General features: G+C 40.9%; 1 protein-coding gene across 1 annotated transcript; it reads left to right on the top strand.

Moving 5' to 3' along the window:
• Positions 1-410: 410 nt before the first annotated feature.
• On the top strand, positions 411-14,310 carry LOC104488013 (COMM domain-containing protein 5-like; the record flags this gene model as incomplete). Its single annotated transcript, XM_010134113.1, has 6 exons — positions 411-571; positions 1,693-1,721; positions 5,467-5,517; positions 9,573-9,668; positions 11,477-11,552; positions 14,209-14,310. Coding segments are annotated over 6 exons (515 nt in total), but the record flags the coding sequence as incomplete, so codon positions are not given.
• Between the last annotated feature and the right edge of the window lie 327 nt (positions 14,311-14,637).

The following is a 14,637-nucleotide window of genomic DNA, read 5'->3' as shown; positions in this document are numbered from 1 at the left end:
GCATTGAATTGTTTACTCTCACAGTCCGCCTATCCTGTGCACCAGAGGTGCAGAGGTGTAAGCTGTACGCAGACTTCTCATGTGAACAAGTTTGTTAATAGAAGGTCAAGTTCGACTTGTACTTGTGAATGACAAACTTTTTTTTTTTTTTTTTTTGCATTATCCTACTGGAACAAATGTCAACAGTGAAAACATCTTCAATTTTACAATGCAAAAGCTTAATCCAGTGACGTTCTCTTGGTAAAGTGTTGTATAATAGGATTTATTTACAGACCTGAAGTGACAGTTTCACATCAGGAAAACTGCCAGTACATTAAGTCAAGTAAAATTATAGATACGTTTATGTTAATGTTCGTGGTCTCCAGGTCTTCCTCTTTTTAAAGGAACGTTCTTTGCTTCTTCATTCACAGTCACTGTCAATGCATTGGAAGGAAAAGACTGCAAGGAATCTGTCAAGCTGATTGCAGAAAGTACTAATCTCTCCGAAGAGCAACTTGCTTTCCTCATTTCTGGCATGTATACCGTTCTCCGAGAAGCGCTGAGACTCCCCTTATCAACTTTCAAACAAGAAGTAAGTTCTGGGAGTACTTGGAGTCCTGATAAGTTAAAAGCTGCATCAGATGCACGTTACCATCTAAACCCTATTTGCCAGAGTAGGGATTTGCACATAAGAATGTCGCTCCAAGTTGGAAGAAACCATTACAAATCTAGAGCTTATTATTTTATTTGCTGAGTAGATTTACAGTGAGCTTTTTGGAAGAGTATTTAAGCTTTGGGAAAGAGGTTCCTGCATCTTTTCCTGCTTCAGCATCTTGTTCACTGTGCATGTTTGTTTTCACTCTTAAATTAAACCCCCAGAAGAAACAACTGCAAAGTGTTGTTTCATTGGCATCCATTCTCTCTTACCCTAACCATGTGTTCACACATTTTGTCCAAATTTAGAATTTCTCATATTTTTTTGCCTACCTGTCATCATACTTCTGCCAGAGAAGAAGGAATGTCTTTATGACCAGAACAATATAGGGGAAATTGGGAGAAATTGTTGTTTCTGCTCACGGTGTGGACGTTTTGTGTGATTATGGATACATCTGCCATGTTCCCACCCCGTCCCTTTTTCACGTAGCTGTTTTCTTTCCTTTTTCATGTCACTTTACCTTACATTTTTCATTTTCTCATTTTATTTTCATGTGAGCAAAACCCTTCTGGGCTCCAGCCTCTCTCTAACCTCTCTCTTGTTTAAGATACTGTTTTCATATTACCCAGCCATATTGGGAAAGCTCAGAAATTGCATTGTGAAAGTATGCTTTTAGCATTCAGAGTGTATCTTTTGCCCCTTCTTTTCTGTTGTCAGGGTTTAAATGAGTTACTGAAAAACATATTTGAGAATAAGAGCACACGATTACTCTAAAAGAAGAATATGGTATTGATAGCTACAGCAAAGAAATGGCAGGGATGTTGCTTTAAAAAATAAAGGCTTCCAAGAGATTTAAGCCTTTAAAGTCAGTTTCTCGCTACTTGATTGAACACATTCAGAAATTCTTGGTATGTAACCAGTCATTTCAAAACTAGTGGCACTGGAGACAAAACCTTTTGGAGAATGATACCAAACAAATAACCACTATGAATTCACTAGGTAAGAAATGATCTTCCAAGATTACATCCCGTAAACTGTTACCTTCCTTATCTTTCTAGGTTTTTAAGGAAGACCTGAAGGAGCTCAGGTACGCCTGTTTATGCTTGGTTTTTAAATCTCTGTTTTTTCATAACTTTTAGGTAACTGCTTCCCCAAATCAACTTTTTTACACCACGAAGTTGGTACAAAAATTACGTGTAAATAACACGTAACACATCTGTTGCCAAATGTCACGTGAAGCCAGAGTTAAAAAACAGGTGTTGTGTAAGACTTGATTTAGCACTGGGCATGAGCAGTGAATTTCACATGCTGGGGAGATCGGTCTAATTTAGTCTGTAATGTAGGTTATGCAAATGTGAGTGACCTTCTCTCTGCCGTCCCCACCTTGCCCTGCAGTAATTTTTAATGTGTTTGGTTAAACAGTGGTAACACTTAGGAAGCTAAGAAACTGCCCTACTTTTTGTCATCTTTGAAAGGCCAATGGTGGAACACTCAGGAAATCCTACCACCTTGTTCAGCTGCGGTCTCTCCTGCCTGTTACCCAGGAAAGCATAAAGTTTGTTACTCTTAGTCAAAATCCGTATCAGTCTGTTCAGAGTATCTCTGAATAGAAGCTCATATCCTAAAAGCTAGATATCAGATGCTAATAATCTTCATAAGTTTTCCCTTGTTGCCATGTTCAGTAGCAATGACAGAAAAACAGCAGTTGATGGTTTATCTATGAGAAACCTGTGCACCAAGGCTCAATTTTAAAATGCTGATTTACCGTACTTCCTAATGTTCTGATTCCTACCTAGGAAAAATAGGTAGATGTGTTTCTAATTCTGTCTTTTTCATCCTTATTTGTCTGTTAAGCTGCACAGTGGCTTTCTTCTCAGACTCTGTTCTTCAGAGTCATAAGCATTATTTACTTGATGAGCAACTTCAGGCAAATTAAAGCTGGAGATGTAGACGTGTAATTGGGGTGTAATCAGTGAAAGGTGTAATTTGGGCCCTGATGTAAGGTGCTGTGCTAGTTGATATGATTTCGTCTGCAACTGAGGGATGGAGTTTGGCCTGCCTTACATCTTGTGAGCTAAAATGCAAGCTGCTTCCTCTGCTGTGTAATGGAGTTCACACCCAGGTTAAAGTAGGTCAGTAAGAAACATATGAATTGCTTCTGACCCAGTGGGAGTTGGTGTTTTTTGAGGTGCACACAGAATGTGTTCACTGTGATTAAGGAGTAATGAAGAGCACCGACAGCTCCATGCCAAGTTCTCTGAGGGTGGGTGAATATTCCTCTATTGAGCAGTGGAGAAAGTTGGTGTACAGGAGTGCCAGGAGTCACGGGCTGGGCTGGGCTGGCTGTGTACGCCGGCTGTATCTAGAAATACAGACTCCCAGTCCCCTGTCCTTGTCACTTGACCACATTTTAATGCCTTATTCTTTTATAGTTGTGTTTTCAGACTGGGTGATCTTTTTTTGTCTCTTTTATGTCTTGATAAATCTTAACCAGACTCATGTTCTGGTTAACATGACTGATGTAGCAGCAATAGTTCAGGTAACTCCATTTGTGTTGCTTTCAGACTTGTATGTTTTATGTGCTGCTCATTGCTGCTGTGCTCCCAGGATTCTTACATTACTGGGACTTGCTAACTTCCATCTCTGACAGTCTTATTTCTTGTGAGTAGCTCTGATCACCTCATGGCTAAACTTTAGAAGACCAAATAGCTTGATTCTACTCTCAAGCTATGATACTTAGTAAATTCCATAGCACATTTAGCATCTTCAATTCCTATGGGAAATGTCATTTCCCATGTTTCCCAGTTCACTTGGGTTTGGAGATGAAATACCTGCTTGTTTTTAAAGCACCTACTAATTACATTCAGACACTAATACTTCTGCCGTGACTCCTGTGGGTCATCCAGAAAACTGAGTTGTTTACCTTTTTTGTTCTGTCTTTTAAAAGGTTTGAGCTCTGAGCCAGGTTTCCTTTTTTTCACCTCTCCTGCATCCTTCAGTGAAGTTGAAAGTTGGACTAATTCCACCCATATGAAGTCTTGTAATTCTCTGTTTCCTGGTGGTGCAGCTAGTCTTGGATTCTAGTTTTGGTGGAGAAAGAGGCTGGGAGACATGCCAACCTCTGATTAATTAGATCAGTACTACTGGTTTCACAGGGCTGCCATTCTATATCCCCTGTTGCTTGGCCTGACTGGCTGAGCCAGTGAGAATTAATTCACTCTACATTGTGGGTGCTATTTTTTCCCTCTCCTCTCAGGTTGTTTAATAACCTTATGGCTCAGGCCAGCAAAATGGGATTGAGACATCCTCATACCTTCTTCCTTGCCATTTGAGTCCCTTCCTCAGAACGTACCTTTGCAAACCGATTGCCATCTGTAGCTCGAGCCTGAGCTGCACCGTGTTCTGTGTCTGATCTGCTTAGTGTGTGACTGGCCTCACGTAAGCTGCTTGAGCCAGGAGCAGAATTTTCAGCAAAATAATTAACTGCTCAGCAAAACTAATGCAAGCTCAGAGGCAGCATTAATGCTTCTGTTTTAGTAACACTTGCTAACACTTGCACTATGATAGGTGTCGTAACTATCATATTACAACACCCTGTCTCTGCTACATACAGAGGACATTCAGTCGTCATTGAGATGGGTTAAGTGATACACTTGCACGGAAAGTATAAGCAATGTTTGCAGAAAGAGTCTTGTCTCTTCTGAAAGACAGACACATGCAGCCAAAAAAGTGCTGTCTAGTCCCTCCTCCTTACCTCCCAGTTTGCCTCAGTTAACTACCTTGCTAATATGAATTCAGTTTTATCCAAGCACCGTTTAAAAATCTGTTTTAACCCCACTTCTTCCATTGAGAATTCAAGCTCTAATCACTGCTGTTTCATCTTGCCACTGTATGAGCTGATGAATTGTTTTTTCTCATCATTAGACACCGTAAGCTCTTTAGGACAGGTAGCTTCCTTGTTTGCTTTGATTTTTCTTTGATATACCACTGAGTAACTCAAGCCAGTGGTGAGTAATGTCTCTGGGCTTCATGTTGAGTGCTGGATTTAACTGTGGCAGCAGAAATGCTTACGCTTCCCACTTGTCCAACTTGCCTCTCTGTAGGAGGTTATGGTCCCTGTGGCAAAGGCAGCTGAATGGATAGTGTTTGCTCTGCGGTCTTTGCAATTCACAGCCTGATATATTGAACTGAAAATCAACAGCAGCTTGTTTGTAAGGCAACAACAGTGTCAGAGGAATGGTGAGGTGGTGGAGAGGCATCGGGTGGATGGAGTGTGAGATAGTCAATTCAACCAGTTCTCACAGTCCCCATCAAATTTATGCTTGTCCTTCCCATGTTAGATACGCTCCTTTTGTAAGTAATCTTAGCTACAGGGGCCTCTGCTTTTACTTTAGAGGGAGCCATCTGTTCTGCCTTCATTACACTTCAAGTGAGTGTGTAGGTTTGGGATTTTTGAAAACTTCCATGGCTGGCCTGCCTTCTGCGCTGCCCGAGCCATCAGTAAAACTTTCCTTGGCTTTACTAACAGAAGGTAAGCAAATACTGGGTTCTTTTCTGTTTCACTAGGTTGCCAGACTAGGTAGGACAGGAAGATGTCATACAGTTTTTAGTGTTCTTGATACAAGAACATAGACTGTCCTTTTGAGAGCCTAGACTGAATCAGTACTGAAGTGCTTACGTAAGGACTGACGGCAATTTTAGGCAACAGAAGATGGAAATTGTTGACACATTTTTTTTGTGTTGTATAATAGATTTTTTTATTTTGGTAGCTAAAGCTGTATATTTGTGGTTACAAAAAAATGTAACTGCTTTCTATTGCTCTTATCTTCAAGGATACCAGAAGATTTCATTGTGGACTTCTGCAGTGTAGTCTTTGGTAACAGGTTAGTATCGTCACGTATCCCGTATTGTGCAGCCAGCAGAGCTGCAAAGAGCTCTGCTGACACCAATCACAGCCTTGCTGAGGAACAGCAAAACTATCAACATTAACGAGAACAAGATTCGTCCCAGTATTTTGATGCCACGTTACATGATGTCCATCGTGCATGGCTATATGTGCAGTAAGTCACTTTCATGCCAGTTCTCAATTTCTCTGTGATCCTCACCCATCGGTTTTTATAATGTTCTGCAGACTCTGTAAGGTGCGTCGGTACCTACAGATGAAACATGTATTGCAGAATTATCATCATTATCATTGCAAGTTAGAGCGAAAGTGAAGAACTCGCTTTGTTGAGAGTCAGGCTGCATCTGCCTTCTACATGCTGTGGTTTGTGGAAGATTTCTCAGTGTTTAATCAAGCCTTAAATTACAGTCAAACCGGGAATTCGCACTGGTGACTTGATGACACGTGAAGTGTGAGGCACTCTGCCAGCTGTAGTTTATTTTCTAAGCACTATACTTCAGTAGCTCCAGAAGAACTTTTTGAACAGCCTCTCTCTTTTGTCCGTTCTGGGGATTCATTTTTGCTCTGTGGTTCTCTGCTCAACCATATTGAGTTTATTCCACATCTAGAAATTACTTGGACTTTTTGCATGTGCAAAACTTTCCTCCTTGAAACTTGTGGTCACTCAGCACAAAGCATCACTAACCCAGTGCTGCTCCAGAGACTCTGCCTGGAATCCTGATAATCATAGTTGTGGTACTTCAGTTACCCTCACAAGGGTCTGAATGCTGATACCAAAGTTAAAAATATTTTTCATTTCCTTGGTTAAGATCTTGGCTTAAAGCGAAAACATTCTTGAAGTAAAAATAAATTCAGCCTTCTCATCGTTTCTTTGCTCTTCTGTTTGAATTATAGGTGTTAAGAATGCAAAATTCATGGTTGCAAAGTGAAAATATTGTTTGCAGTGGAGAAAGAGGATAAATTTAGATGTCATTTGAAGCATGCAAGATTGTCTGTTTTCTACTGTGAAATCACGATGCTGGAAAATTTAGCTTTTTCTTATTTCAAAAGCTGTGATTATCCAGTGTAATCTTGCTCTGTGTTTTGAGACCAAAGAAGAGCACCTCAGATTTGATTTCTAGACAGATCTGCTTTTTATAATCTTAAATGTAACACTGAATCATACATGTGCTTATTGAGCTGTAAATATATTTGATTGTGATGGTAAGAGAAGTGTTAGCATCTGATCAAAAATTCAGTATGAGCTAGATAACCCAGAAAAATCCTTTTTTAATACTTTTCCTAGCATCTTACCCTATTTTTGCAATTTTGTTGTGAACAACAGCTGTGAAGTACTGGAAATTTGACATTTGTATTTCTGTGTCCTCACAGTTCCATCAAGCTATATAGACTGAAAGGAAAGAAAAACTTGCTGCGTTGACACCATCAAATAACTGCGTGACGTTAAAACTTTTCATTTTAAGGGGAAGTATAACCCTAACTTCCCCCTCTCTGTACATTTTTAATAAATGTACTTTTTTTAAAAATAGCGTAGCTTTAGTTTCTACCAGGAGGGCGCATTCTGTGTGCCGTTTGTTAGCATTTCACACATAGCAGTTTACTCATTCTCCCCGTTCAGTGGCCTGCTAGGCACGTCTTGTTTCATGCATAGGGAACCATCCAGAATTTGTCTTTAGTTTTGATAGTGTTAGGTCAGCTGCTGTTCCAGATTCTGTGATCTTTCATTTAAGACATGTAGACGTGGTGCCGAGGCACATGGTCTAGTGGTGACCTGGCAGCGCTGGGTTAATGGTTGGACTCTGATCTTAAAGGTCTTTTCCAACCAAAACAATTCAATGATTTGATGATTTCTGAGTGCTCTTCTGTTGCGTCCTTTGACAAACGATGTTCTTCTCACCAGGTGTATTATCACTTCCATGTTGTTAAGGGTCAAGGGACCGAGGTAATAATTTTGGATGGTCTCTAGCTGATCCAAGGTGCTTTCCTTGTTCTAACTTCTGCCTCTGCACTATGTGCTGGTTGTATTGCAGCTGTTGGCACAGAGTGTTCACAAAATATAATTACAGTCTGTAGGTTTTGGATAGAAGCTCCAACTAGGTCTTTTCTGCTCAGTTTTGTTAGTCCTCTTAGAAAGTAATGGCTTGATTAATGGCCTGTATAATTTCTCTTTGTACGTTGGCCACTATGAATGTTCTGACACCCTTATGGGATTCTTGCAGTTCCAGCTGGGGAGGTGCTGACAGAAGTTTGAACTAACCTCTAAAAGCTGTGACTTTCTCTGAGAGAACGGTACTGAAGTGCATTCCTAAAGCTTTGTGGTTTGGCCACAGAAATGCCATAGCTAAACAATATTCAGAAGCTTCTCCTCTGTTTGGGCGTTGCTGACCTCTCGCACCACTGCCAACTAGAACATCTTCCTGTTTTCTTTACTCTTTCTTCCCCAAAATGCTGGTGCTGCACTGTGTTCCACTGTAGGGAGTTACCGGGTCATGAGGAAGGGGTACAGCTTGGCTATTTGTAGGCATTCCCCAAATGAAGCCATGCTCTGGCAGCACCTCTCCACTGAGGGAAGGGCCTGTTCTTACGGTTTAATCCTGCTAATGACCATTGTAGGTTCCTGCTTCTCATGGTTGCACCCAGCTGTGGTGACCTACTTCCTATCCAGTAGCTGACAGTGAGTAAGAACCAGCTGATCTATTTTTTCTGCTCATTCCTTTACCGTACTATTAGGAATGTGTGTCACTTCTGACACCACTCAGAAAAAAAGGCTAAATTCTTTCTTATATTGCCTTTGCTAAATGCAGGAGTATTGGAGGATCTCAGCCTGTCAGTCCTGTGTATTTACCAGTTCATTAATCTTTCTGGGCAGTTTCTAAAGGCACCAGTGAACTTGCACGCAGGAATCTGAGTAGGGACTTTAGAGTATCATTCCTACAGTCCTTGATTTGTTCAGAGAGGATTCCTTTCTGATGTAAAGTCTGTAATTAGATTATGTCTACCAACAGGGGTAAAGGATGTAATGTTTCTTGTCCTGCCCTTAGTGGGAGTATTTCATACTGTAAATAACTTCCAGAGACATGGGATTCTTAGGAAAAAAAAAAATTAACACTAAGTCCAGACTAGCTCCTGAATGGACCAGCTGAGTGACCTCATTCTGAAGATATTTCTGCATATATATCTAAAAATGGGTGGTTATTATGTCTTTGTGTCAGATTTGGCTTGTTTACTTACTCGGAGCTTAAGATGCTGTTAAAATTTTAAAGATTGTCAACCGTCTGAAGTTTAACTGCTGTCAACTCTTTCCTCGCAGAAAAAACTGAGACTTGATCAGCCTGATTCTTCCTGCAGTATGAGTAATAAATGAAGTCCTTGGCTTCTTACAGATGAGACTAGACAAAAATCATGATGGTTGTGCTGAGGTTGGCTGTGAATTTTACATAAGGAACTTGGAGTTTGTAAATTATGTTGGATTAGCAGGAACCACCATACAATTATATTTTTTTAAGTATGCTTCACAGCACACTGTAATATTATTGCATTTTAGAACATAGCTGCTCACTAATACTATCTGCTTTCTGCTGAAGGAGCACAGTGACCTTATTCCAGCTTTTTTCTGAAGTCATCTGTTAACGTTCCAGCTTGCTTGTTCCTGTTGGATCTGCATGAAGGTGAAGATACATTTGCAGATACCTTTCTATGCCTCACAGTTGCATATAACTGAATTCATAGCTATGCCAGCCACAAAGTTTGTAGTGACATCAGTTCACTGGAATTACATAGAGTAACTTGATCTCTTGATTGTTGGGGTTTTTTGTTGTTTTTTTTTGACGTGGACCATGGTTAAGCGTAGGAAAAGTGGGTAACGTGAGCACAGCTGTCTTACATACACAGAATCTCCACTCATCCTGACCCTGCTAGATGAGGCTGGATGTAGGAGAGAAACAAGGATAGGTTTCTTCTTGGCAATCTTGTTTTCTCTTTAGATTGTTGTTTCTTTTATGAATTTGCCGTTCAGTCTCCCATTTCTCTCTGCAGGCGTCCTGATTCCGAAGGCACAGCTCTGATACGAGGAAGCAGGCTGCCCCGTGTCCAGGACTTCAAGTGGAGAGTGGATGTAGCTATATCCACAAGGTATAAAGGCGAATCCTACATGACCCTAGAAATTATTTTGCCCAAGGTTAAACTAACTTCTTGTGCTGCTTAAAAATGTTAACGGTGTTGAAATGTGTCTTGCCATTAGGGATTGGCATGTAGCATTACTTAGTAAGGTTTAACAGAAGAGATTTTCTGAACAGCGTAGAAGTCACTGGTTACTGTTGTTGACATGGACCGGCCAATAGGCTGCTGCCTTCATCTTCTGCTAATGATACTTTTCCGGCTCTGTATTTGTTTTGAACTTTAAAACCTCTGCACTAGAAACATTTATCTCAGAGTTTGAGTCTCCCTTTCAATACTTTAAAACTTAATGGAGCTGATAAAACTCCAGAGGTCCTCAGTGATGATGGAATAAATTAGATGGATTGAGCCTCATGCAGGCAGCCAAGCTCTCAGTTTCAGTGGAGAGAGGAGGAAAATCTTCTATTCAACTTCTCAAGCAGACTGTCATTTGTATGTTGCACATGTTAAATAAAATGACTTTCCATCACCTGTACAGTCTGCTGTAGACTCTACAAAGAGAGACTACAGAGCAGCACCTTTACACTGTCATAGTTACACAACTGGTCATTGATCTATTTCCTAGTTTCTTTCACAGAGCAGGAGTAAAGGCCTTTGTGATCATCCTGACTGTGCCTGCAGTGAACAGCTTCTGGCCATCTGCCACAGCAGAGGCAGCTGCAGGATGGATCTGTGGTTAGAGCCAGAAGGAGACAGAAACCTGTTGTCTGTGCTGGTCTTTGTCTAGTTTTAACCAAGACAGACCAGGGTGAAAGAAATTGGAAGATAATCCAGTATTTGTCAGCAGTGTTAATTGTTAGCATGAGTGACTTCATATTGCATATTGCATTCATGAATACCTGCATCTGAGGGAGAGCGCAGTCTGTTTGCTGCCGCAGCTGAGAGGCCCATGGGAATCAGGGATAGTCTTCCTGAAATCAAGAAAAAAGGATCCTAAGTGAAAATTGTGATGGCCACAAGCTACTAGTTCGGCTGACTCTCAGATGAGCAGTGCCGTAAACACCACACAGGTATCACTGTGCAAAAAAAAGGAAAATATACAGGTAAACTTCCTCAGGCACGATGCTTGCAAGCTGCAGGCAAATCCTGTGATTTGTTTTCCATACAACACAGGATCAATACCTTACCCTTTTCTGATTTCCCTCCCAGTCAGCCTCCCCGCTGGGATTTCTCATTTATCATACAGCAACAGCCTCTGTGAAGAGGCTCTGTACAGCTCCTGGCTGTAACAGCCGCCAATACCTGAGCAGGCTTTGGCAGCATCGGTTGGTGGAAGCTGCACAAGAATGACTCATTTCCCCTCTTTGGGTCATCAAATAAAATAACAACCTATGAATTTAGGATGAAGACTGGAAGAACTTGATTCCCCAAATGAGATGGCAGTTGAAAGTGTGAAGAGGTGGAAAGGTTTAATGCGACATGGTAAACTGCCTAAGAAAACTGTGCATTATTACCAGCAATACTTGGTCAGCACTTATCCCTGGCACAGTTCCACTAAACTGATTATTATGTAAAATGAAAATGCTCCTAAACTTGCAGTTAACTATACTATTAAAAAATTTTTAGTCTCAATGCTGAGGTAAATTGGACAGGACTCATGAGCTCGTGAGTTTGCAGCCAGCCGGGAACAGGATGCTATGATTGAAATTACTCATGCTCTGTGTAAAGCCTGCATGAACATCTTAAATTGTTAATGTACGGTGCTGTACTCATCACGCTGCTGAGGTCTGTTGTGGTAATACTAATAATATAAATAATTTCAGTTCACTGGCCCGTGCACTTCAACCGTCCATTCTAATGATGATGAAGCTTTCAGATGGGACAGCTCATCGCTTTGAAGTAAGTCTGATGGCCATAATAAATAAAGAAGAAACCACTCAAAGTTCTTTTCAGAAAGTTGATTTTCTATTTAAAATATTAAAGCTTTTGTAAACAATGCATTGGTTTGCTTTGGAATCCTTCACGTTTGGTGTGACCGCATACAATATACAACCAAACGCCAAGCAAAACCATTTCATACCTTGTTCCTGCACACATTTTGCTGAAACTTCATTTGTTAGAAGAATATTAATTACTGAAAAGCACTGTTGCATAACATCTAGTTTGATTTAAAATTATAGTTTTGTTATCAGTTGTAATCTTCAGACCTGATGATGGCTTTTGAGAGCAGAAAAATTACTGGAGTAGTTTATGTAATGTCTGATACCCTTGTAAACCTTCTCCATTTGGTGGAGAGTGGTAACATGATCTTTTGTGGCAGAGCTAGTTTTATTCTTTTTTTCAGTACAGTTCTCGCTGCTGGAAATGTAGTAAAAAAAAAAAAACACCCAAACCCCTCTGCTTCTAACCCCAGCATTGGTCAGTGGCAGTGTTTATGTACGTAAAGGCTTGCCAGAAGATGGCATGAACTCTTCCATATTTTTAACCTTTGCAAAGGAATGCTGGTGGTTCTGTAACCACCACAGCAGGGCATGCAGGAATTCAGTGGACAGCAAGCATTGTCACATTTGGACTCTAAGGGGTTTGCTTCAGTTCCTGTGTTAGTAGTAGTCTGGAGGAAGCACCAGAGCGCTGTGGGTTGCAAGAGGTGGATTGATTTCACTGTTAAATGCTTCACAAGGTGGCAGTGATTGAGGGCACAAATTCTGTGCTACATTGCAAAGTGGTGAGGGTGTCGCTTCACAAGAGTTCAAAGTCGCCCCTCTGCGGACAGTCCAGCTCAGAGCATCCTGTATGCTCTGAGGTCTTCCATGGAACTTCAATGATGCCATGGACTTTGAGTTAACCGTTTACAACAGGGTACAGTTCACTTGGGAGAATAAAAACTGGGATATATTCTTTCCTGTTTAGATTTGGGGGTTTATTTCCTGGTATATAATATCAAGTCTTAGTCTCATTGTTCCTGGTTTGGTTTGGTTTTAGTTTCTTTTGTTGTAAGTCTGTGAAAGCCCCTTTGCTGCTCTGCAGTAAAGATGTGTTGGTGTGTCTGTCCAGTACATGCAGAAGTGCAGATATCTGTGAGCAGACAATGTGCTTCTTGTAGAATCAGCTCTTTGCTGCTGCTGCTTAGATCTGAATACCAAAGATCTGGCTGGAAACACAGTTTCTGTGTCTGAGAGGTCTTCCAGTAGGTAGTAGCTCTTCAGAACAAACCTGTGTTTTGGTTCGAGGTACCATATGCAAACAAATATAGTCCTCAGCTCTTCAGTTTCCCTTCATTCAGGCACGTTCAGAACATCCTAACTACCAGGGCTTATGTGAGAGGGCAAGTCCGGCAGGTAATTCTGTTACGAACAGTTTTTAAATGTGTGTGTCACAGGGAGAAGCTATGCCCTTTGGTGTCTTGGGTTTGGTTTGGACTTGTAATAGCAGTGTGACTTCTGACAACGAAGATTTTTTAAAAAGTAATGGGAATTGCAGCATTTTGAGCCTTGTTCTATATGTCAAAAGTGAAAAGGACATGATGCCTTTTTATGCATTTATGATGCATATGGAAAATGCAAATGAGATGTTGGATTCCTCTCACATAATTGGTATCTGTGCTGCAGTAGGCAGAGGATGACAGGGGACTCTGGTGAAAGAACTGTGTGTCTTCAGCGCAGTCAGAGCAGAGTAAACCAGGCAGTGCTCTGCAGAGCAGCCTGGAACCAGCTGGACTGCTACTGATACTGGTGAGCACAAGTTACTGGTGAGCACGATTAGCTAGTGTTAATCACCTGGTCTGTGCCTGTGCTCAGATGTGGTTCTCGGTCTTAGCAGGTAACAGATTTCTATCCATTTGGCTTCTCAGGCTTGAAACGGTAGAGGAAAGTCTATTAGTCTTTTGCACAGTTGAAAATGTTTTGTATATTTAATAAAAATCTTTTGCCTTCCATGTATGGACAGGGCCCAGTCCTCTTTGCTCTTGAGGCTGCTGCCAAGTCTCTTGCTTTGAGGCTTAATGCCTCTCTCCAGCAAGACTGGACAAGCAGAATATCTGGAATTTGTTGCTTGAGAATTCCATAGGCTCCACAACCGTCCCAGTGACTTTACCTTTCCTTCCAATCCATGACTGTCTCGCTTCACGACACCATAACTGAACGTTATTAATCTCAAATCCTTTGTCTTAAGTTTAAAAAAAAAAAAAAAAAAATTTAGGAGAGATGGGGCTGACACTGTGGAATGTTCCAAATCCACAGACATGCCCCAGTCGAAGCTCCTGGGACCTTTCATGTTTTCTAACCCAAAGGGTCTGTTTCAGGTGCCAGTTGCAAAGTTTCAAGAACTGAGATACAACGTTGCCCTTATACTGAAGGAAATGAATGATTTGGACGCTTCCCGCCACCAAAACTGAACGTTATTAATCTCAAATCCTTTGTTTTAAGTTTAAAAAAAAAAAAAAAAAAAATTTAGGAGAGATGGGGCTGACACTGTGGAATGTTCCAAATCCACAGACATGCCCCAGTCGAAGCTCCTGGGACCTTTCATGTTTTCTAACCCAAAGGGTCTGTTTCAGGTGCCAGTTGCAAAGTTTCAAGAACTGAGATACAACGTTGCCCTTATACTGAAGGAAATGAATGATTTGGAGAAAAGGAGCGTGCTGAAGATCCAGGACTGAGCACTTTTAAACTGGGAGTTTACAGAGCAGATCTGAAATGCTCGGTGTGTTTTGTGAATGCCAAAGCAGGGGACCATCACCACTTCGCTGGACTGAATGTCTGCTGTAAATATTTTTTTGATTCAAGTGTTAGAAGCACAAACTCTTTTTGTAAGACTTAAGAAAAAGAAAAAAATACATCTGAAAAAAGTATAAGGCTGTTGGCGAGCATTTTTGCATGATTCATCAAAACATTTTTTAAATAACTGTCTTAATAGATGTAAGAGTCATTTATTTCTGATTATGATTCATCATTCTAATTATTTTTGAAAGCCTGCTACCAGAAGC

The sequence above is a fragment of the Buceros rhinoceros genome, unplaced genomic scaffold, assembly GCF_000710305.1.
Source record: "Buceros rhinoceros silvestris isolate BGI_N320 unplaced genomic scaffold, ASM71030v1 scaffold22970, whole genome shotgun sequence".
Taxonomy (NCBI): Eukaryota; Metazoa; Chordata; class Aves; order Bucerotiformes; family Bucerotidae; genus Buceros; species Buceros rhinoceros.
This window is presented reverse-complemented; position numbering and strand designations above follow the sequence as displayed.